This window comes from Protopterus annectens, chromosome 8.part0 (genome assembly GCF_019279795.1).
Source record: "Protopterus annectens isolate FY-2018-M chromosome 8.part0, PAN1.0, whole genome shotgun sequence".
NCBI lineage: Eukaryota > Metazoa > Chordata > Ceratodontiformes > Protopteridae > Protopterus > Protopterus annectens.
The window spans coordinates 641984585-642010025 of NC_056741.1; the positions used below are offsets into that span (position 1 = coordinate 641984585).

At 39.2% G+C, this 25441-nt stretch overlaps 1 protein-coding gene across 1 annotated transcript in view; it reads left to right on the forward strand.

Moving 5' to 3' along the window:
• The window catches only part of CACNA1F (calcium voltage-gated channel subunit alpha1 F), a 4101209-nt gene that overhangs the window by 3037352 nt on the left and 1038416 nt on the right, over positions 1-25441 (forward strand). Inside the window, 1 exon segment of the mRNA XM_044079296.1 lies at positions 15540-15559. Within this exon segment, the coding sequence (XP_043935231.1) occupies positions 15540-15559 (20 nt within the window).

Consider the following 25441-nt stretch of genomic DNA (forward strand, 5'->3'; position numbering starts at 1 on the left):
TCAGATAACAGAAAAGGTGCACCAATATCAAAAAATCACTTGTCAGAATGGCTTACTGACACTATTACCCACGCATATAATTTTCAACATAAACAACTGCCAGGAATGATTAGAGGCCACTCAACAAGAGCTGTGTCAACTTCGACCACCTTTCAGGCCAGATTACCTATGGATTCAATCTGTGCTGTAGCCACATGCGTCAAACCTCATACCTTTATCACTCATTACAAAGTAGTCGTGGCCTCCCGTAACAGGGCTTCCTTTGGTTCCACTTTTGTGAAGAGTTTATTCCCTTGAGCCACCCAAAAAAGAAGGTGCTAGGGACTCTGTCCCAACCAGCAAGAATGAAAGCGAGATAGGACAACATAACATTAACAAGTACTTGCCATAATGTTCCATGTTTGTTGTCCATAATCTCGCCTTCATTCTTGTGTCCCACCCTCCTTCCCCCAACCTTCGCTCCTGGAGGATTGAGAGGAAATTTTTATTGGTTGCAAATTGTGTTCTCTGCTTCCCTTCTTGCCTCTTGAGGCATAGGCTAATACTATTACCACTTGGATTTTGTATATATTTTAAAAATGTGTTACTATTTTGCAAACAAGATCTGGGTTATCTTCCCTAAGCATGGTGAGATACGGTATAGTCTCGAGCCAGTGGAAACTCACAAGCTTTAGTATTAGGCCGAGTCAGAACTGATGCTCGGTTCCGATCCCAACCAGCAAGAATGAAGGCGAGATTATAGACAACAAACATGGAAAGTTATGGTGAGTACATAACTTCTTATTTGCATGTATAATATATGTTTGGAAATACAATTGTTTAATCTGTCTGTAAAATATTATTTATTCTTGTTCTCAGACATACTTGTTTATCTTTCATGTAAAATGTATGTATGTGCTTTCTTTTTTGTTCGTCTGTATATTGACTACTTTAATCTTGTGACTAATTATGTAATAGCTTTATGTTTTTTTCTGTTGCTGCATTGGAAAATGGGTTTTCACCCAATAGGACTTTCCCGGTAACCAAATGTCAACTAAATAACGTAAATAAATAAACAGTATTTAACCATTACTTTTCTTGAAGAGGAAAAAGACAAACGTAGTAGTAGTAGTAAGATAGAAGTTCAGTAATTAATGAGTCTAAAAAAGCTTGATATTTATGCATTTGTTGTTTACAAGGCCACAAGTTCCAGCAAAAACTGTAAATGCATATGACACTTGGCTGAAGATGTACCTCTGACCTGTCCAGATTTTCACAGAATATACAGATTTTTGCTGCATGTTATTGGTCTTTTCCTCATAAAATGTGTCTCTTCTGGCAATTCACTGAGGATTGAAGTCAGCAAATAATAACATACGTTTGAGTTTCTGACGTCATATTATTCATAAAAATGCATGATAACTCAAATCCTGTTATTTCAGCAACTTAAGTTTATAAAAATAATTGTCAAGTCTGTCCACATTTTTAGGCCTTTGTCCCCACATAATTTTAGTTTTTTTCCAGACTTTTTATGTTAAGATATTGAAAGGTATGGCTGAAGAATAGAGGCAAATAATGCATTTTTTGAGTTGTGTGAATCATTAATAAGAATCAGAACATTTTGTGGTTTGATAAATGACTGATCACCTCATAGAGTCTTGGCTTACATCTGTTTTTCTTATATCCTCAGAGGCACACATATACTATTGTAGGATTATCACCAAACATTTTTCCCAGTACAAAATACGATGTAACATTTTGCAAAAATAGCAACTTAAAAATGAAATTAATTTCCATCTTTTTTAAATGATTGTATAATAAGGACCATAAGCATTTTGTAGATGACTGCTATACTGCATATATGCCTCTATAATGAAAGGATAATACTGTACCCCCAGTGTAAAATGTCTAGTTAATATTTACAGTCATTCTGGGTATCAGCACTTTAACTGCATGACTACAGCCCAGGTTCAAAGAAACCAGTATTCCATGGCTCTAAGTTGACAGCAAAACAGATAGCATAATACGTCTGTACAAAAATAAATTTCCAAACACTACCATACCTGTGCGTCACCCTACTTAATATAACCAGCACTAAATCACTGCATTTTGGGATAATGAAAAAAAAATGAAGGTTTCAGCATCAACCATGTTTCTTATTTGAAGGTCGTGCAGGTTATTTTCTGCTAATCCACTGACTCTTGTATTCATCTATTACACTTTCCCTAGCACTGCTAGGAAGACAGTGTAATATTGGAGTTTAACATGCCATTTCCTCCAGCCCCTATTTACTGTACAGCGTCCATCTGCCAACCATTCCTACCTCCCAGTCTCATTTCATAGATACTATAAGTGCCTTTTGTTGCTGTTGTCCTCTCTAGTAACAGCAGTCCATACAAAGCATCCTCAGCAGTTGTCACATGCCACTACCAACTTACTGTGTCAGTTGATGAAATGTGGCCAAGATGGTGAGCAGTTAACAGCAATGTTTTTTGCTCTGCTTCATTTTAACATCTCTGGCAGAATTTTTACAGAAAACGTAAAGAAAATGTTTCAAAGTATGATGGATGTATAATTTTAACAACTTCTGAAAGATTTTCTACAAAAAAAGTTTGAAAAATGTTAATTGCTTTTTCCTGTCAAAAAAACTAAAAAGAACTAACTATCTCAGAATGAGCCACTCTAAACCCAGTGTGCAAGACTGTACAGTGAAAAGAGGCATACAGTCTATACTCATAACATCAGTGAGCTATCCATGAAGATAGATAAACTAAAAACCTTGTAAATATTGTAAATAGCATTCTGCTGTTAATGTGTGTATGTAAAGCGTATTTACATTTTCTTAAATGGTTTCTATGTAAACTGTTTCCACACCTAACCCATATCTGTTTTCCTCAAATGAAACTGTGTGATTCCTACCTTCAAGCTTAATGAATTTGTTAACTATGCATGATATTGAATGCATTTATCAGTAACTATTCTGCATAAGATCTTTAATATTAACTATTATTTGTATCTAAATTGTATAATGCATCTTGGAGCTTTTCTCCCCGGGCCTCCACTGAAAATGGGTCAATTCGGCCCAGTGGACTTCCCCGGTAATCAAATTACAAATAAATAAAATAAATAAATAAATAACAGTAGTTCGTTAAATACTACTTTTTATAAGGCAAATCATTTATTTTTTTTATTTCTTTCCTTTCTTCATATGGGTTACTAGTTCCATTTTAAATATGATATGGCTGAATTATTTTTTTTTTTAGTTACATAAGAAATTGAAGCTATTTGATTTCATTTAAAGTTAAACTAGTTAAACAACTCATACCATTAAAATCTAATCATTAATAAGATGAAGTTTTTGGTAAATGGCACACTTTTTGAAATTTTAACAGGGTTTAGTAATATATTATTAAACATAATACTAGAAACACAAAAATGACACTGAAGGGGCATGTTAGGCTACATACTAATTTACAAAATATGTAGCTGCTTACACAAGCAAAAGAGAATATGGGAATGGTATCATATAATTAGTGCTTCATTGACATCCTCACAAGTTAAAGTCTGATCTCACATATATGTAATTTTTTATGCAAGTTTAAATATTGTCTCCTTTAAAGAATGACAGTTTGCTTCATCTAAAACATCTCATATTAAAACTTGAGAAAATAAATGCATATGTGATGTTGATAATTAATGTATATGAACTTTAAGGGGTCATCCCATTTATATCGGTAAAAGTAAATCATTAATGAGATGAAGCTTGTGTAGTTTGATATGCTTTTTGGGGTATTAACATTGTTCACCGATATGCCTTTTGGGATCTTAACATGGTTCAGTAGTATGCTACTAACATAATACTTTATATGTAAAATGACCAAGGAAAGGCATGTGAAATTTTATACTGAAGCACAAAAAATATGGCTGTTTACATATATAGAAGCATATGTAAAAGCTATTATTGGATTGATATCAAATAATTAGTATAGCATTGACATCTTACAAATTAAACCTGGATCACACTTAACTGTTATTCTTTTAATATAAGTTTAAATGCTATATTTCCTTTAAAGAATGATAGAATGCTTTATCTAAAACAACACATATAAATATTGACAATGTAACTGAATACCTGATATTGAAGGCACTGTTGTATCTTTGATTGAGCTTTACCATAATATGTATATCATATTTAGTGGTTACTTATTGTTTAAAGTAGCTTAGTAAGCCTTGTGTATTGAAGCAAAGGTTAAAAATGAACACTTGAGAATGCCGCGAGTTTATTAGCGTTTGCAGAGTCATTACAATGTTATTCCTTTACATACAGAAGCTTTTTAAGGGTAAAAATGCATTGTAATGATTTTTTATTGTTTTTTTACTGGTTTGGAAAGGTTTGAGTGGTTAACAAATACTGTAAAAGTGCCTTAAATTCACTTGCAAACATTGTAAGCAGTTTTGTGTGAGTTATAACAGATAAATTATTTTTGTGCCATTAATGTGAATATTAGCTTAAAACAAGCTAATTAGAGTTGTGAGCACTTTTGTGTGGCTTTGGCAGCTTTGAAAATTCTATAAGGTATCGAGATTACTTCTTCCTGTCCAAAAGTGAAAGCTGACCTTTTAACTCATCCTCTGAACCGGAAGTGATGCATTATAATGTTAAGACATGAACTATAGGGTGTTTTGTCTATGAAAGCTGATAATATAGCTTAACACAGTACATATTAGACCAATTAAACTTGCAGTTTTGAAACATATACAGAGATAATACTAACTACATGTTAGATGATAAGTGAATGATACAGTAAACTATCAGTTAAGCGGAACTCAAGCAACCAGAATTCTGAAGCATCCAACAAAAAAAATGTCAAAGAAATACAGTACAGTTTTCACATGTTGCACTTTCTGTCCCCCCCCAAAAGAAACTTACCTTATGTTTTTAGAGTTTTAGAGTTTTAAAAAGGAAGATAGGAATAAATTCCCTTTCTCCCCAATCTGAGAACAAGTCAAACCAAACAAATAGTATAGGCTACAGTATTAGTCAGGCCTATTTTTAATAGTAACTCTCAACCAACCAGAAACTACAGTTATCTGGCATCTACCAATCCCCATGGGTGCTGGTTAACTGAGAGTTTACTGTAGTAGATTACATTTTAAAACCACTAATAACTATCCAATAGTTTTGAATGCTTGCAGTATAGCAAAAGATGGACTATATAGTAGCTTACAGAAAGACACTTCAGATAAAAAATGTAGGATTGTATTTCTTTGTTATTGTTTCTTTTTTAATAATAACTACATTTAAAATCTTAAGTCAGTTTATATTTGAAAGTTTGAATCTTAAAGGGAAGATTTTTCAGATGTTTGTTCAAATGCCGTTAGATGTAACATATAAAAAAGAAACAGGACTTATTCCAACAGTAGACCTAGATTAAATATTATCGGATACATAAGGGAAAATATAACTGTCCTGTTAAACAGTACTCTATACTAGGATTATAACTAAAATATAGAACTTAGGAATACATTTATAGTATAAGATAAAATATACAAGCAGAAATAGAAAGAGATCAGGATTAGTATGTATATATATATATATATATATATATATATATATATATATATATATAGTTAGGACATTGTTATGTCAACAACTTTACACATAGTAAATAAAACAGAAAAAGTATGAAATCACCTGACCTATAAATTAATAAATATTAAAAAAAAAACAACTGAGATTCACCCTATAGTTGATTAGGGAGTTAATGAGAGGTTACAAGGAAAGATGATAATAGAGCTAACCAGTCTGGTTTAGTTAAAAAGAAACAGAATCTGAGCAGCTTTTTAACTTTTCTCATTCATAATAACTCAGTGATTGGCTTTTTTAAGACAGTATATACTAAAAATGTAAGGCACACTAACATGAAACAGAAACATGTTAGTCTAATAGGGAGGTTGTAAGGAAGTTTGTTTGATTATTTCAACAAACTAGGAATATGTTATTCCATGGTATAATGTTTTAGGGTAATATTATTAGGTAATTCTTTACTTGGTTCAGACATTTTATCCATAGCTGAAGGTTTCATATTGCTGTTTATAAATGATATACTAAGTTCTGTACATAAATGTGATTTTATAATGTGTTTTCCTTTTTTTATATAAATGTCTGATTTTAAATGTATGTAGGTTCATAGGTAGGTACTAGGCTATCTGCCTGAAGGCATTTATAAGCCTAGCCAGAATGTGTTTGCTTTCGCTGCTCCCTTAGATTAGTTCCCTGTGCCTCTGTCCAGCAGAGTCATTGAAGTGATCCCCGGGGTAAACTTTCTGTTTCCCATCCACTCATCAAGGTTTCTCTTGAAGAGTGTTAGTGAGGAGCTCTGCCTAATGTAGATTGGAATCTTGTTCCAAAGCATGGAAAGTCTCTGAGACAGGAATCTATCCCTCCAGCACATCCTATTTATTGTTGTGGTGAGATTTAGATCCCTAGATCATGTGGCTCGAGGGGATAAGATTTTCTTTAGGTGGAGCATGTCCATCAATTCTGATTTAGACATGGCCTTGTATGTCAGGCTAATATCTATTAACATTAATGGATTACATAATCCATTAAAAAAGGAGAGTTGCATTTACATAAAGCTCAAATAGTATTTGTGCAAGAAACACATTTACTTAATAAGGATGTAAATAAACTATCATTAAAGAATTGTTTGATTTTAGCAGGTTCTGATTTTCAAGCTAAAAGAAGAGACACTCATTCTATGGAAGAACTCATCAGTAATGCCCAAAGTAAAAGATACTTATGTTAATCATTGTAATTGAGTGGACTAGAAAACTATAAACATTAGTAAACTCTTATTGGATTGCAGGCGTCAGAGCTGAAGATCCAAAAAATTATTTAGATACTATGGTGTATTACATGAAAGGTGAAGTCATTATGGCTGGTGATTTTAATTGTATTTTGTCAGACAAAGACACCACTGCTGATAGGAAACTCAGAATCACATCTTCAGCCAAACAGTTATCAAATTTCGTAAATCTAATGAAACTAAAGGATATACATGAACTATGAAAAATAAACTCACTTTAATTTACTCATTATTCATATAGATATAAAACACAAACATTGATAAAATGTTTGTTATAAACAATCTGATATCACATATTAGAGAAGTTTCAGTAGTATCATGTCCATTATTAGATCACAATACTATAGTATTCAATGTTGTTGTCTTTCGGCTTTTCCCAGTTAGGGGTTGCCACAGCTGAACTCTGGTCCGCTAATGATTGGCAGTAGATTTTCATGGTGCCGAGTTGCCAGCTCAATGCCCAACCTTCAACGAAGGCACGCCCATTCATGCATGTCTTTCGGAACGCCAGTCGACCCACGGGGAGCACATGCAGACTCCACACCGAAGGCACTCCCCGCACACTAGCTAAGAATCGAATGTGAGAACCTCTTGCTGTGAGGCAACAACGCTACCGCTGCACCACCGCGGAACAATACTATAGTATTCAATATTATATTAAAAACTGACAACTTAATACAGCATAGAAGATTACCAGCATATATTGTTAAAATAAAAGGATTTAAGGAGTGGTATATTAAAGAGATCAGAAATTTCCTAGAAATAAACATAAATGGTGAAGTATCTGACATTGTTCTGTGGGATTCACTAAAGGCTTACTTAAATGGAAGAGTTACAAGTTGGTACATTAGTAAAACAAGAGAATGGGACAAGGAATTAAATACACTACAGGCCAAAATAGATAAACTGAAGTTAAATGTAAAACCAAGTGATACTATCAGTCATTCGGAACTTAAAAACGTAAGTACAAAATGTGGTGAAATTTTAAATCATAATAAACCAGGAAAAAATTTAAGCTTCAAGCATATTCAGTAAACACATCAAGCTTACATAAACTTGCTATAAGATCAAAGAAAATGAATAAACTAAATCATATAAAAGAAATCATAACACATACAGATAAAAAAGAAAGAAGAACAGATATTAAAGGTATTCTTCATAGGTTCATAGGTTACTACTAGGCTAACTACCCTTATGGGCCATTTTAAGCCTAGCCAATTACCCCATGTCAAAATCAAACCCTGCACCTTGTGTTTATAAGGTAAGCACCTTAACCATTACGCCAACCTCCCACAAGTTCTTTTTCTTGAGTGCTTTAGAATATTTTATAGTATTCAATATTATATTAAAAACTGACAACTTAATACAGCATAGAAGATTACCAGCATATATTGTTAAAATAAAAGGATTTAAATTCACAATTCTTGAGAGCTTTAGAATATTTTATGAAAATGTAAATAAATTGGATAATGATGAAACAGTTGAAACTTTTCTAAGGGAAAATATACAAAAAGAAATTAACAAGTGAACAAAATGTAATGGAAATAAATGATCAAATAAAAAAAGTTAAAAAATAATAAGGCTCCAGGCTTAAATGGTCTTATACCAGAATTATATAAAGTAGTACTGGATGATGATATTAAATATTAGAAAAGGTCTGTAGAGAAATAGAAAACATCTGCTGAAGTTCCCCCATCATGGAAATATTCCTTCATATCACCTATCTTAAAACAACATAAGGATCCTACAAAGTGCTCATCAAACAGACCATTTCACTTTTATATGTGGACTATAAAATGTTAATGTCCATTTTAGCCAAAATAATTAATTTACTAATACTTAAACTAATTAACAACAGTCAAATATGGTTTATTTTAAATAGAAAAGTGCAGGATAATATAATAAGAATCCATACACTAATAGACTAAGCAAATAAAAATAAAAAATAACTTTCTATCATTAATCTTTATTTAGTTAAAGTTTCTGACTCAGTCAGTTGGCCTTATTTGTTTAAAGCCCTTAAAGTGTATAACTTCTCAGCTGAGCTAATTGCATTCATTTCAAAGTTCTACAATGACTCTTGTGCTTGTCTTAAAATAAGCTGTTTTCTTTCTTATTCCTTTAAATTACAAAAAGGTACAAAACAAGATTGTCCATTGTCACCTTTCCTTTTTGCATTAGCAATAGAACCCTTTGCTAATTGTATTAGATCTAATTATAGTGTTAATGGAATCAAAATAAATGATGATTTTGAACTAAAGACTCAATTCTTTGCTGATGATATTTTGCTAACAATGGGAAATACAGAAAAATCATTAGAACATATAATTAGTTTTGTGAGAGAGTTTGAAGAAATCTCAAACTTAAAATTTAATCGTAACAAAACAAGTACATTTTTAATCAATAAAAAATTTAACAAATTATGCAAAAAATAGTCTAACATCAGTTGGAGTAACACTCAAATATCTTGGTATAACCATTATGTCTAATAGTAAAGAAATTATACAAATTTTCAACATTTTAAATTTAGATACAAATTGGAATAAGTTCTTCTTTACTATGGAAGAATGATTAATGTTAATTAAGATGGTAATTCTCCCTAAACTATTATTTGTCATACAATCTTTAGTTCTGTGTCCATCAAAAAAAAATAATGAAGACGATAAATAACATTCTACTTAAATCTCTTTGGCATCCCAGTAAACCAAGAATTTATTTTAATTGGCACAGAAAATGTTAGGATAATGGTGGAATATGATTTCCTGATAGTCAATCGTATGCTACTTCAGCAATTGTAAAAGTTATTGTGTTATGGATAAATTCATCATATAATTCAAAATGGAAACAAATACACCAAGAAATATCTGTAAATAGTAAACATATCATAATCAGTCATAAACAGTCACTAATGGTTTTATCTGGTTATTAAAAGATTTTTGCGTAAATGGAAATATTTCTTCTAATCAAATTCCCTATATAAATATTATTTTCTCTTTCTGGAAGTTCGTATATTCTAACTATTGTATTAAATACTTAATTTCTGTATATTTCCAATAGCAAATAGAAATGATGGCTTCAAAATCAAATATTCACCAAAATGATACAACTGAAAGAACAAAATAATTTATCTTATTGGCATCAATTTTTAAATGGCACTGAAATGCATACTGTTGAAAACTTAAGGTCTAGATACAGTGACAGTTCTAAGAATTGGTTAATACTACAAGTATGAAGAGATTATGTGAACACAAAGATAACTAAGATATTTAACTTAGATAAGATATTCTTCCTCAAAATATTAGAATTCTTAATAAATATTAACACACGTAGGTAATACCTATTGGAATTATTCCTCAAAAATTCATAAAGACTTCACTGAAGAAAACAAGAAAATAGTATTAAAGTCTATAGCTAAAACTACATCCTCATTATATTGGAACATTTTCACTTAAAAATTCTTGCACAGAGCTTGTTTTTACTCTTAACAAAATTACAGTTATGTACAAATCAAACAGAATTAAATGCTAGAGATGTGATTCTGAAATAGTAGCAGACTGAATGCATATGGTATATGAATGTGAGGTCATCTCCCATTTTTGGAAGGAAATGAATACAATTATTCAAGCCCTATGGTCAGACAGATGTAATATTTCCAAATATTTGGTTTTATTTAATGTTCCATTTCCTGAGATAATTTCAAAAACGCAAGTGTCTCTACTATGGTCTGTTCTAGCAATAGCTAGGAAAACAATAATTAAAAACTGGAAAAGTAAAGCTACCCCTTCACATGTTGAATTTATTAGTGTGACAAAAATTGTTTGCTGTAGTGATTTGTATACTATAAAGATGATAACTTTTAATATTCCACATTCATATAAGTCTTGGCTTAAAGATTTGCTAGAAAAAATATTAATAGTTGTTGATTTGTATAACTTTAATGTATTAATCAGTCGTGGCAATATGTAAGTAGTTATTTGTTTTGTAATAAATTTGTTCATTGTTATGAAAACCAAATAAAAATGTTTTATCAAAAACATGTTAGCTCAGACACATTCACAATGCCATTATACTGACAATAAGGGTATTTCTTCCATTAGTGTCTTTCTGCAGTGCATTCGACATTCTGCCAAGATTTTTCTTTTTTTTTTTTTTTTTTTTTTGGTTATCTAAAACAGAAAATGGCAGATTCAGCCACACCTAACCTTTATACTAAAGTCCATCATTCTGTCCTACTCATCACTCGTGCTTTCTACTAATTATGTAATTCCCATCACTTTCTTTGGGCCACAGACATCTGCACAGTTTAGTACCTAACTGTAAACTAACATATCAGAAATGTTTGTATGTGTGTGTTTCTGTAGGGTGGCCACGGTGGTGCAGTGGTTAGCATTGCCGCCGCTCAGCAAGAGGTTCTCCGGTTCGATCCTCGACTGGGGTGCCTTCTGTGCAGAGTCTGCATGTCCTCCCTGAGGTCGCGTGGGTTTCCTCCAGGTGCTCCGGTTTCCTCCCACATCCTAAAGACATGCTGCAGGTGGATTGGACACTCTAAATTGGCCCTAGGTGTGAGTGTGTGCGTTTGTGTGCCTTCTGTGGAAGGTTGAGCCCCGGGCTGGCAACTCGACACCGTAAAACTCCACTGCCAATCATGAGCGGACAAGGTGATCCGCTGTGGCGACCCCTGACCGGGAAAAGCCGAAAGAAGAAGAAGATATGCAGAAATATATGGATATATTTTTCATTTGTACGTTTATGTATATGTATGCGTATGTGCATATATATATATATATATATATATATATATATATATATATATATATATATATATACACACACACACACACGCACACACACACACACACACACACACACACACACACACACACACACACACACACACACACACACACACACACACACACACTCACACATATATAATTATGAAATGGGAGAAAAAATGGACTTATGTAAAATATGATTGATCTTTTTATAAATATGTTCAAAAAATGGGGAAAAAGGGTGGTGGATGGATGGATATGTTTACTATCTCTGTTTCTATGTTTCCAAACCAAATGGTACAAAGATCACACAGAAAAACCATTCAGTAAAAACTGCAAGAAAAACTCAACTAAGCTAGAATTTTTACTGTGTGATAACTTAAACTTCCTGTAAGAGGCCTATGGGATACTTGCAAATGACTCCTTAAGGGCATCAATTGTTTCAGCTACATGGCTTCTGAATGCCCATGACTTTTTTTTTTTTTTTTTTTAATTTTTAAGGTTTTATTGTTACATTCAGGCCAATAAAGGTAAAACCAACTAGCTATTGTCATGCATGTTTCAGCTTTTTTATCAACCTCATCAGTATACTGTATATATGTATGTCTTTGTATCCAAAACAGATATTATGACACATGCACTCAGGATTTTAAAGTACAGTAGTATCTGTTTAGCATACAACCCCCATTTGAAACTGCATTTATGAGACTGGAAGACTTTTTTCTAGCCATTATTGTGTTAGGGAAAAAGAGTTTATTTTAGGTGTACAGTGAATTATGCTTTTTCCCTACAAAATCTCATTTAACTTTTCATGTTATAGACTCACATCATAAATTGAACTCAGGAGAGTTGAAAAAATTGAGCAAAAATAAAACAATGCCATCTCAGGGAACTACACGCAAATCTCGCCTAAGTAAAAACAAAGCAAATATTTTTTGAGGGAGACAATTCCCTCACACCCCCATATGGGACAGGGCTGTGTACTGTTTAATTATATTTATATTTACTAAGTGCAAGATTTCACAACTACAGTGAAAGCGAATGTGAAACAGAATCATGTCAGTGTGATATTCCCCCATTCTGTACTTGCACAGACTTGTAATAAAGCACAATAGGATCTGCCATTTCACAGTCAAAGAAGACAACACATTGCCTTATAATTGGATTTCACTAAGACATCAACAAACAACACTGCCATAAAAGAGACCTATATGCAGATTTCAATTTTTGTGGTACTGTTTGACAAACCTGTTCATAGCAATTCTCATGATGATGTCCTCTCCTTTTTTTCTAGACCCATTATCAGTATCATAAGAGGCTTGCTTATAAAATTTGGAAGATCACCTCTTTGAAAAAAACTGTTTTCATATCATCTTCTTCCTCCCCCTTTTTTCCCATTTTTACCAGATCAAGTCCTAACTGTCCTTTCTTTCATTATTTCTGTTGCACAAGGTATACAGACATAAGCAGTCCCCATGTCTGGTTCTGAATACTCACTGTCTTGCTTTATTGAGGAACACCTGGAAATTTTGCAAAAGAACTCCATCTTAAATTGGAGTCAGCTGCACTGCCATTCCTCCACATCTCTTGGATATGCAGAATATCCAATGTTCTTCGTGTTTCATTGTTGTAGTCATCACAGTTGGGTTATCTGCCTGCAGGTAGCCCTCAGTTGGCCTGAATACCAGAGACTTAGTATTTCTGCGTCAGTTGTTGTCGCTTCAGGACTGATGTCAGGTTATCAGGGGTATAAAAACAGGCAGTCGACGCCATTACATCAGTCTTTTTTGCCGTGGAGCCTGAAGCACAATCAGTTCGCACGAGTGCCAGTTGACCACTACCTAAGTTTTTGTTTCCGAATTGAATCATCCTGAAGTCTTCTAAAGCTAAGTACCCCGTTGGGGATCCTTTTTTCTTGCTCTCACCGATGTCAGAAAAAGTTAACAATTTGCCTGTGGAAAGCAAATACCATACCGAGATTTCCATTCTTACTGCATCACCTGTCGGTTTTGTGCTTTGTTCAACGCCTGAACTGTTCATCATCGGGCCCTTATTGTCGCTTAATACTTTAGCTCTCGATCTCCATATTCCGAAATGGCTTCAGTAAGCCATCCGACTACTAATCATACAAAAAATGTAAGGATAAAGACAGAGACAGACTGCACAGGTCAAAAACTGCTGACGAAGCTTCCATTAAGCTAGTCGCCAGTTTGCCGATACTCAGTGAGGTGCTTTCGCAGCCCCTGATGCCCACTTCGATGGATTCACAGGTCACTACCGAGACCGATTTGGAGTCCGGTATGTTGCAAGACTCTCTTTTGTTTACGGAACCTGCGGATGTCTCTACCTTGGTTGGGTCCGGAGCCGCTGTGCAGGCACCAGCTTCCGAGGAAGTTCTTCACATTACCGATATTTGACACAAACTGATGACTTCTTTCGCGTCTTCAGTTCTGTCTAAAACTACCAAGTTTCTAAGGCCAAGAGTACGAGCTACGCCTAAAAAAAACGACGACCCAAACTCAAGCACCTACTTCCTTGCCACAGTCTCAAATGCTTAAAATGGCAGAAGACCTGATCATGCTGATTAGGGGAAGTCAACTTTTCCCTGCTAAGAGAAAAAGAGACCTGTCTCCAGCAGGTTTAACTGACCAAGAGTCCAACGACTCTGAGGTTTCTGAATATGAAGACATGCCTTTATTTGCTTATGAGGATTCAGATGCAGAGGAATCCATTCGCTCTACCTCCCCTCCAGAGGATTTTTATTTTGGTGAAACCCTTCATACTTCAAGAGAGCATTCCACTGGGAATGCCAGGATTATCCTCAGTCCAAAAAGAGACTCCGAGAATTTTTAGATTTGCCACAACCTAGACCTTTAGCTATCTCTCCTGTTCTGGATATTGTGGATGATGTCTTTATGGAATCCAGTCTAACTTCTGATACTTTACCCCCTGCTCCAAGGAAACCAGACAGGTACTAAAGAGTCCCTGACTCTCACAAATTTCTTTTCAAAAATCGTACTGCTGACCCAGAGGTCATTTCCCAAGGCCCTAAAGGTATAAAAGCAACTACAGGTAAGAATCCAACTACTTTGGACAGGGATTCCTGAGTTTTAGACAGATGGGGTAAAAAAGTATGCACCTCTGCAACTCTCGCCATTAGGGCATTGAATTGCCAGTTGCACATGCTGAAATACCAGCAATATATTATGGAACTTATTAAGCAAAAATTATCTACCTTTATAGACTGCAGAAAATAGAGAATTGCAGGAACTTATGCATTCTGCAAGCCAAGTTAGCAAGCATACCTTGCAATGTGGGTTTGACACCCTGGAGGCATCTTGCAGGGCAGCAGTCACTGGTTCTCTACTAGGAAGGCATGCTTGGCTTAAGGAGCAGACCTTGCCAGACCATGTCAAATCAAAATTACTAGACGCTCCTTTGAACAAGGACAATTTGTTTGGCACTAAAACAGTAGAGGTTCTAAAAAAGATGGAAGAAAAAGCTAAGTCTATGCAGACAGTCAAAGATTTCTTGCAAGTGCAGCCTCCATTATTTAGTAGGCATTGCCCCTCGAAACATTGGTCCTTTCCAGCCTCCTCAAGGCCATCTCAAACTAGACCCAGTGGAAACAGACCCCCCCCCCAGATTACAGTCTCAGGGTATGCAGAGATCTAAGCAATGGAGTTGCTCCACTTCTAAAACAGGGAGTGCTAAGTCACCCCCTTACGGAAAGAATTCACAATAAATTCTCAATTCCACTCGTCACCTCTGCCCAATTGCTCATGCTCCTAGGAGGAAAACTTGCCCACCATGAAAAACTGGACCTCCATCACTAAAGACCGATGGGTCCTCAACATTGTATCCCAGGGGTAGAAATTTTACTTCCGCAGACTGCCAACCCCAAAAGGGTTCCCAGACCTTCCTCCAAACCAGTGGGCAAAGGCACAAAATCAAGTTCAATCCGTGCTCTCTATAAGGACAATTCAACCTGTTCCTGCAGAACAGATGGGTCAAGGGTTTTGTTCCAGACTTTTCCTGGTACTCAGAAAAGAAGGCACTTGGCACCCAGTCCTAGATCTTTCCATTCTAAACACCTTCCTGGTGGTACCAAAATTCAAAATGCTCACCCTTCAGCAGCTTCTTCCTATGTTGTCCAAAGACGCCTGGTTAGCCACCCTAGACCTAAAAGAAGCCTATCTGCACATCCCTATCAGGGACTCATGCAGGGAATATCAGCGTTTCAGGGCAGAATCTATGCATGATCAGTTCTCTGCACTTCCCTTTGGCTTATCCACTGCTCCCAGAGTCTTCACAAAATGCCTGGCTCCAGCCATTGCCTATTGCAGACAGAGAAAGATTCAAATATACCCTTACTTGGAAGATTGCCTGATTCAGGCAGACAGTCAGGAAAAGCTGTTGCAGCACCTGACATTTGTAAAGAACCTTCTAACCTCCCTCGGTACACTATAAATGAAAAGAAATCAAAACTAGTCCCCAGTCAAAAGGTTGTATTCCTGGGAGCAAGCTTGGACACAGCATCCCAGATGGCATTCCTTACTCCAGAAAAACATGCCTATCTAATAGGCTACTTCGGTCAAATGGCCACCAGAACCCAGCTATTCGCAAGGAAAATCCTGCAGGCTCTAGAGTTCATGGCCTCTTGCATTCTACTAATTCCAGACTGCATATAAGGAAACTTCAATGGTACTTAAAAAGTCTTTGGTGCCAACATTCTCAGGACCTGGAAACTATCATACCTGTCATACCTTGTCTAAGGACAGAGTTTCTTTGGTGGGCAGCAGCATGCAACCACAACAAGGGGCTTTCCTTCACACAACCCCGCGCCACCCAGACCCTAACCACAGACGCATCAGACTATGCCTGGGGGGCACATCTGGACGACAAGTGCATTCAGGGCCACTGGTGCCCAAGTCAAATTCATCTGCACATCAACCAAAAAGAGATGCTAGCTGGTCAACACACTCTGACAGCTTTCAGATCCCTACTCTCACCAGGACCCCTGCTAATAAAAACAGACAGCACCACAGTTAAGTGGTACATCAACAAGCAGGGGGGAACCCACTCTTACCCAATCTGCAGACTAGCCATGACACTGTGGAACACGGCCTTGGACATGCATATTCATCTGCAAGCTCAATTCCTGCCAGGCAAACAAAACTCTCTAGCAGACGACGTAAGCAGAAATCTCCTAGACCCACAAGAGTGACAATTAGACCCCAGCACTTTCAGCCTTCTAACCCAGAAATGGGGGACCCCGGAGGTGGACCTTTTTGCCTCACCCTACAATCACCAGCTCAGCAAATTCTGCACCAGGATACCTCACAACAGGGTCTGGAAAGTGGATGCCCTATCCTTCCAGTGGGTACACCTCTCAATCTTTGCATTTCCCCCTCTGCCTCTTCTTACAAGAATATTACTGAAGATAAGACAGGACAGACCAAGGGCAATCCTGATTGCCCCAGACTGGGTACATCAGCACTGGTACCCACTACTGAGCAGCCTGTCACCGGTGCCACCATGGCACCTACCTCAGATCCCAACCTTCCTTATTCAGCGGGAGGGACAGATCTTGCATCCACAACTGCAAACCCTGAACATTGCAGCCTGGCTTATTCCTTGAATTCATCCCCAGTGACCAGCCTAAGCAAGCAGATGCTGGACATCATTCTTGAAGCCAGACGACCCAGTACAAGGAAATCCTATGCTGATAAGTGGAAAAGGTATTGTTCCTGGATTCGGTCTAAAGGAGTGGACGCAGCACTACCCTCCTTACCTCTAATCCTGGATTACCTAGCAGATCTACTCCACAGAGGCCTGTCCTTCTCTTCCATTAAGAGCCATGCCTCTGCCATCTCGGCTCATTACAACACTGAGCCACCTCTCTTCTCTCACCCTCTCATCAAACAGACCACCAATGAGAGCCCTCACCCCTGCTTGGGACCTTAACTTTGTACTGGAAAAGTTCAAGCAACCCCCCCCCCAACACACACACACACACACACACACACACACACACACACACACACACACACACACACTTTGAGCCTGCAGCATCAGCAGAGTTAAAATTACTCTCTTGGAAAGCAGCCTTGCTTCTGGCCATCACTTCAGCTAGGAGTTTCTGTGCTACAAGCACTTATGGCTTTTTTAACCCTTCATTATTTTTCATGCTGACAGCGTCTCCCTCAGGACTAACCCTACTTTTATGCCTAAAGTGATGTCCAGTGTAGCTCTCAACCAATCCATCCATTTACCAACCTTCTTCCCTAATCCTCAAAATAAAGGGAAAGGATCCTGCACTTTTTAGAAGTGCACAGACAGCTCATATTCTACTTTGATAGGACTAAGCCCTTTAGGAAATCTGATGAGTTACTAGACAGTTTTGCACCAGGGGCAGAGGGCAAGGCCATATCAAAACAAACAATTTCCAAATAGATAGCACACTGTATTCATTTCTGTTACAAACACCATGGAAACCAAACCCCTAAGAGGGTCAGAACGCATTCCAGTAGGGCAAATTCTACCTCTACAGCATTCCTTAAGGGAGTCCCTACCAGGGACATTCTGGAAGCTGCTACCTGGAGTTTTGTTCACACGTTCACCAAGCATTACCACCTGCCTATCTTTTCCAAATCCATGGCAGGTTTGGCAACTGCAGTCCTGCAGGGCATACTAGCCAGCCCCAACTCTTCTTGACTGCTTCCACCCATTCTTCAGCTTTGGGAATCAAGTGTGATGACTGCAACAGTGAAACATGAAAAACATAGTACAGTTGTGTACACTTACCATAAATGTAGATGTTTGAGTGTATTCGCTGTTGCAGTCCTGGTTTCCCACCCTCCAGCCCTCTTATCTTTCTCTCTCTCTCTCTCTCTCTCTCTCTCTCTCTCCTTCTCTATCTCTATTACTAACCCCTTACAGGGCTATTGGTATTTACTTTTACTGGTGGTGTTTTTTTCACCATATCTTAGCTCACTATTTGGGGGGCTCCTGACATTTGGGGCAAGAAAAACTGATGTAATGGTGTCGGCTGCCTGTTTTTATACCCCTGACAACCTGATGTCAGTCCTGAAGTGACAGCAGCCGACGCAGAAGTACTAAGTCTCTGGTATTCGGGCCGACTGAGGGCTGCCTCTGGCAGGATAACCCAAGTATGATGACTGCAACAGTGAATACACTCGAACATTTACATTTATGGTAAGTGTACACAGCTGTACTTTTTCCTTCTTGGCATTGAGTCTTTCATTTTCTAACTATATCCTTAGCTGGAAGCAGGTTGCTTGTTTTATGTCCAGCTTTCACTCAGCAGAGCAGATAATCCAGTCTGAGAAAAGATACCAAATGGAAATTAGCTTAGTGATCTAGGGCTGCTAGGCTTTATGGTGATTGCACAGTGTCTACTGGAGATGTGTTAGACCCCCAACCACTAGTATGCATCCTTGGAATAGATTGGAGAAGGCCAGGTTCTCAACCCACGTAGTAATGTTAAATAACCTTAACTGTTATTGATTATATGTGACCGTGTCAATTACAGCGGTATTTACATCAAGTAGTTAGCCCTGTTGCAATATATGGTATATGTGTTATACCTGGAAGACATTGCATACCATAGCTGATATGTAAAGTGATTTTTCAACATGACTGTCCCCGTGATAGGCATCACCCAGAGTCTGTGTGTCTCATTCATTTTTGAGTTCATTCTGTTGTCAGACTTCTTAAGTTCTTTTGGAAAGATTAGATTCATACCCAGGACTTTCTGCCCTTGAGGTGTCACCTTTTTGCCACTCATCCACTGCAGCAAATAGCTAGTATGTTTTTAGAAGGTGGGAGGGACCCCAATCAGACCTGGGGAGAACGTGCAAGTTCCACCAACACAGGTACCAGTGATCAGGGTTGAACCTGGCCATTGATCTATGTGTGAAGTAAAATGTTAGCCATTACACCAACCATATCCTTTACAATTTACATATTTCATATATGTATTTTATATGTATATGCGTGTTTGTGTGTGTATATATGAATCTATATATATATATATATATATATATGTATATGTATATATATATATATATATATATATATATATATATGTATATATATATATATATATATATATATATATATATATATATATATATATACATGTATATGTGTATATATGTATATGTATATATATATATATATATATATATATATATATATATATATATGTATATATTCATATATGTAGAGAGAGAGAGAATATGTGTGTTTGTCTGTGTGTAGATATATGTAATAGAAACATTATTTCTGAAAATAATAGCTAACCCTTAGTCTTAGTGTATGCAGTCAGATGTCCATATAAGGTGCACATGTAGTTTGTTGGTACAAACAATGTCTTAAATGTCATTTTTGAAAATATATAATTGACATCAAACTGTAACTCTAACTCTTGTGGAATGTTATCATGGGCTGTCTTAAAACAAGGCCAAAAAGCCAAGTCCCTTCTCCTGTTTTTTGAGGAAAAGTAAATTGGAAAGAACTGAGAGTTCCATACCTGAAGATCATCCACACAACAAAGAGAAGCTGGGTTTTCAACATCCAATTATGGTAAGGCTTCTTCCATATAGTATCCAAGGAAGCTTTCCCCACTGTCAGTTGCTGTCTTGAGAATCGCCCCTCAGGAGTCCTACTGAAAGCTTAAGCTACATCTACAACATCTAGACTGCTATCAGCATCAATGGGGAGTTTCATTATTACCCATTTTTTTCTCCAGAAGATCCAGCCTACTATTATTTCCTTTTCTATTATATTTCCTCCCCTGCTGACCACCATTTCTCCTGTACTCTGTCCATTCTATTTGTTCCTCATAGGTGAGAGCAACATGAGCCATCATATAGATAGCCACTGGGGAATTTTCTAGTTTTACTAGTATGCCCCCCCCCCCCCCCCCCCCAGCTGAGTACCAAGTGACCTGCACCACCACAGGGACATTACACTATCCCTGTGTGAGTGCTTGCTACAGTGTATCTGCAATGAAGGGTGCTTTGATGTGGGTTGGTGAGCATAATGTGTACCCCAGATCACATTTGTATTCACTGTTCCTCCTCTGAGGGATCATGGTACCTTCCGACCCTGCCCCCATTCCTCCACAACATAGGCATACCCATAATCATAGTCAAGACTGCATTTATCTCTCTATTCTGACAGAGCTGCCTGGCCAACTTGCTTGGTGCTTGTATGATCTGCCATTTCCCAATTAATGATGCTGGTATTGTGATTCATTTTCACTGGTTAGTATGAAACTAAAGTTCATTCGTACAAATGAATGTTTTATCAGTGTTAATGTTAAGTTGTCATTCTCGCCTTCATTCTTGCTGGATGGGTTCGGAGCCGATCCTCGGCTCCGACTCGGCCTATACTATAGCTCGAGAGCTATTTTTACCGGCTCGAGGCAGCCCTATAACCCACAATACCATGTGCTAACTCCCCAGATCTCGTTTGCCGCTTCGCTGCGAGGTTGTCTTTTTTTACCGGCTCAGGTCAGTAAGAGATTTATTCTATTAAACTAAATTTTCAGGTAGTTTCTCCAGTTAGTTACCCTTGTTTAGGTCCCTACTAATTGCCCTATTCATACAACCCTTTTTGTAGCCCTTCTTCCCTTCTTTAGTTAATTTTTATCTTTGGGCCTACGGGCTTTACCTTAGTTTCCCCACCCCTTATAGTGTCTGTGTGTGTGGATTTTAATCAGTTCCCTTAACTTTTCTAATTTTAAGTTGAGTATGTGTGTGGACTGACTGTGTTTACTGTGGTTAGGACTATGTCCAAAGACACTAAGGTCTCGGGATTCAAGAAGTGTGACTCGTGCTGTCAGAAAATGTCTCTGACAGATGGTCACACTTCTTGTGTCTTTTGCTTGGGGCCTTTACATCTGCAGGCTCTTGTTCCGTCTGTCACGGGTTTAGTTCAAGAGTCCTGCAGGAGAGGCATAATAAGCTCATCCTAAGGTGCTTGTTAAAGCCCGATGACTCCCCATCCAAGTCTGGCTCGGGGAAGTCTTCAAAAACCGCCAAACCCTTGGCTTCAGCTTCTGAGTCGAGGGCTGGCATTATCGCGATGGCTCCGATATCGGTTCCATCCAGATCTGAGGGGGGCAAAGTGGTTTCCGCTCCAAAACCAGCATCGGGGCTGACCCCAGCGCGCAAGCGCTCTAGATCCCCCTCGCTAGATTCCGTCCGATCGGCTCCGAGATCCCCTCTCCTATCGGAGCGGAGTCATAGGACTCACTCATCTAGGTCATCCAAGCTCTCCGACCACGACATCGAGAAGGTGGTCAGTAGGCTCATAAAATCTCAGGCACTAGCCCAAATGCTCCAGAGCCCATCTCACCAGACTGTGGCTCCTTCGGTACAGCTATCGATTCCTCCTCCGACTCACCTCTCGAGTTCGGAGCTGGAGTTTGTCGGAACCGTAACCTTACCCACGTCGGAGCCAATACTCCCACCTTCGGCTCCGGTGTCGTTGGCTCTGACCTCTTCATTGGTTTCGTCCGTGGAGAGGTCCGAGTGCCGGGACTGCATTGTCGGCTCCGAGGGGGCGAGTGGCATCGGACCCTTGTCCGACCCCGCTCTCCCTCTCGGAGCTTCGGCTCTGGTTAGTTTGGCCCCGCCATCATTCTCGGAGCCTTCTCTGTCGGTGCCGGGGGCGGTTCCGGTTTCTTCGGAGCCGGGACTACCTTTGGTATCTAATAGGGGAGCCTTCGAGGTGATGAGTAGCGTGTTGGACCCAGTGTCCACTCCAAGGTTAAGTTCTGCAGCTCCTCCCTCTACAGTGCCTGTTACGGTCTCTGGCCATCCTCCTACATCTGACAGCAGAGATCCAAAGCGTAGGGTACCCACCTTGGGTGTCTCCTCCTCTTCCGAGGGCTCCCCTGAAGTTTCAGGGGAACCCCCTAGGAAAAGAAAGTGCAAGAGGAAGCACATAGACTCCCCCGAGTCTGTCACATTGGACACCGACTTGGATGAGTCGGAGGGTTCCCCCAGATCCCCCTCTGAGGCTGTCTCTTTTTCAGACATCCTAGAGATCCTAAAACAGAGGGGAAATTGGTCCACTCTCAAACCTTCCGAGGACGAGTCGGTTTACATTGACGTTTTTGGATCTCACCCTTCCACCTCCTGGGTGTCTCCCCCTTTCGACCCACTAATGGAGATAGTGGCTAGAAAGGCGTGGGCAGCTCCTGATTCAATGGAACCTACCCCTAGGTGGCCTTCTAAATTTATTTCTGCACCAGAGGACAAATCCTTTCTCACCAAAGGCATTTCAGTTGATTCTATGGTGGTAGCAGCAGCCACTAAGAAGGAATTGGCTGATCCTTCTGTACCTGTTCATCCTCCTAACAAAGAGTCCAGGACCATGGACAGGTACAGCAAGTGGACTTTTGCTTCAGCGACCTTTACTATGCGATCGCTGAACTATTTATGTCATTTCATCCCCCTTCAGAGAGACCTGCTCAAAGAGCTGGGTGAAACGGTACAGGATCCTTCTGCTGAGGGGTATCAGGACAAGATAAACTCCCAGCTGGCCACCCTGAACTCCATTGTTAACTCCTCCATGCGGCTTATCTCTTACGCAGCCGATGGAGCGAGTAGGGCCTCTGGCACAGGTGTTGCGTTGAGACGTCACGCTTGGATGCGACTCTGTAACTTTGCCGATCCCTTCAAGGTGTCCTTCACCAACACCCCCTTTGATGGTTCAGAATTTTTGGACCTCAGGTGAAGAATACCCTCACCAGATGCGAGCAAGATGGTAAGACTCTCTCTGCCGTGGGAGTCCATTTTTCCACACCTTCTAGACTTTATCCTAAGGGACAGAGGGGTGGAAAGATGTGGTTCTGCAAACCACAGGGAGTCACGCCTGCCGCACGTGGTGAATTTCCCCCTAGAGGCAGAGGGGGGAATAATAACAGACGCCGCCCCAGGGGCAGAGGGGGTCCACAGAACCAGGGTTCCAGGGAATCTTTCCCTGACCAACCCTTTCAGCATCCCTGAGAAGCTGCCCGACTATCCGCCTTCGGAGGCAGTCGGGGGAAGATTATCTCTGTACCCGGAAGCCTGGCAATCCCTCTCCAAAGACACATGGGTACAGAAGATCATATCTGAGGGTTACAAAATTCCCTTCACTTCCCTTCTGGTACAACCGCCAAGACCCCTACCAGACGTACCACCCGCACAAAGGGGTCAGGCTCAGCTAGAAATAAAAAAGCTGTAAAAAAAAAGAGTCATCCAGGCAGTCCCAGCAGATCAGCTAGGATCCGGAATCTACTCCAGATTCTTTTTGGTACCAAAAAAGACTGGAGACTGGAGACCCATTTTGGACCTCAGCAGATTGAACAACTCTGTACAAAAGACAAAATTTCGGATGGTAACACTGCAGTCCATTCTACCCTGGATGTACTCCTTAGACCTCCACGACGCGTACTATCATATAAAGAACCCTGCCCTTTGGTCTCACCACAGCCCCCCAGGTGTTCACCAAATGCTTGGCAGTGGCCATGGCTCACCTGAGACAAAAAGGATACCAGGTGTTTCCATATCTAGACGACTGGCTCATTTCTGCTGCCACCAAGCACCATCTTATAATGGCCAGGGATTACACTATTCAACTTTGCAACAGTCTAGGTATTTCTATAAATTTTGCAAAGTCCTCCTTGTCGCCTTGTCAATGTATAAACTTTATAGGCGCCGTATTAAACACCACAGAAATGTCTGCAACATTACCACCTCAGAGAGTGACAGACATAAGGCGGAATGTTCAGTCCCTGTTTCAGCCCAACAGAGTTCAAGTCAAGTTAGTATTGAAAGCGTTAGGCCTCATGGCAGCGGCGATTCTTCTACTCCCATTAGCCCGCTTCCACACGAGGCTCCTTCAGTGGATGCTGTTTTCTCAGTGGTCCTTTCAACAGCTACCAATGACTCACAACATTTTGATAACCCCATCTTGCAAGAATCACCTCTCCTGGTGGATGGTTTCCCCTCATCTTTTTCAGGGCAGACCCTTTGCCCCCCCCCCAGTTGCCACGGTGACAACGGATGCCTCCCTGATCGGGTGGGGGGGGGGGGCATTATCAAGGCAGGACGGTCCAGGGCACATGGCAACAATCAGAACGCCACCTGCACATAAATGTCCTGGAGATGAGGGTGGTGCTTTTGACGTTGCAAGCCCTTCAGAGCTCTCTTCCCACAGAGACTATAGCAATTCAAACGGACAATATGTCTGTGGTGTGGTACATAAACAAGCAGGGCGGAACAAAGTCCTACCCCCTATGTCGAGAAGCACTCAGACTTTGGCAATGGGCAATTTCCTCTCAACGGTTTCTGATAGCAACGCACATCCCCGGGAAGTCCAACGTTATAGCAGACAGATTGAGCAGAACTATCCTCATGCCTCACGAGTGGTCTCTAAATCAAGCGTTAGCAGACAGAATATTTCAGAAGTGGGGCCAGCCTTGCTGCGATCTTTTCGCAACTCCTCAAAACAGCAAGTGCCTCGACTTCTTCACACTCTTTCCTCTACCAGGCCACCCCCCCAGAGACGCTCCTGTTCACGGTTGGCCCCGGGGTCTTCTATATGCCTTTCCTCCCTTGCCATTGATCCCGCAATTAATTCAGAAAGCAACCGCATTGCGATCCAAAATGATCCTCATTGCCCAGTTTTGGCCTCGACAAGTATGGTTTCCGTTCCTGCACAGTTACCTACTGGAACAGCCTTGGCATCTGGAACTCCTTCCGGATCTGTTGACCCATCTCACGGGCAAGCTGC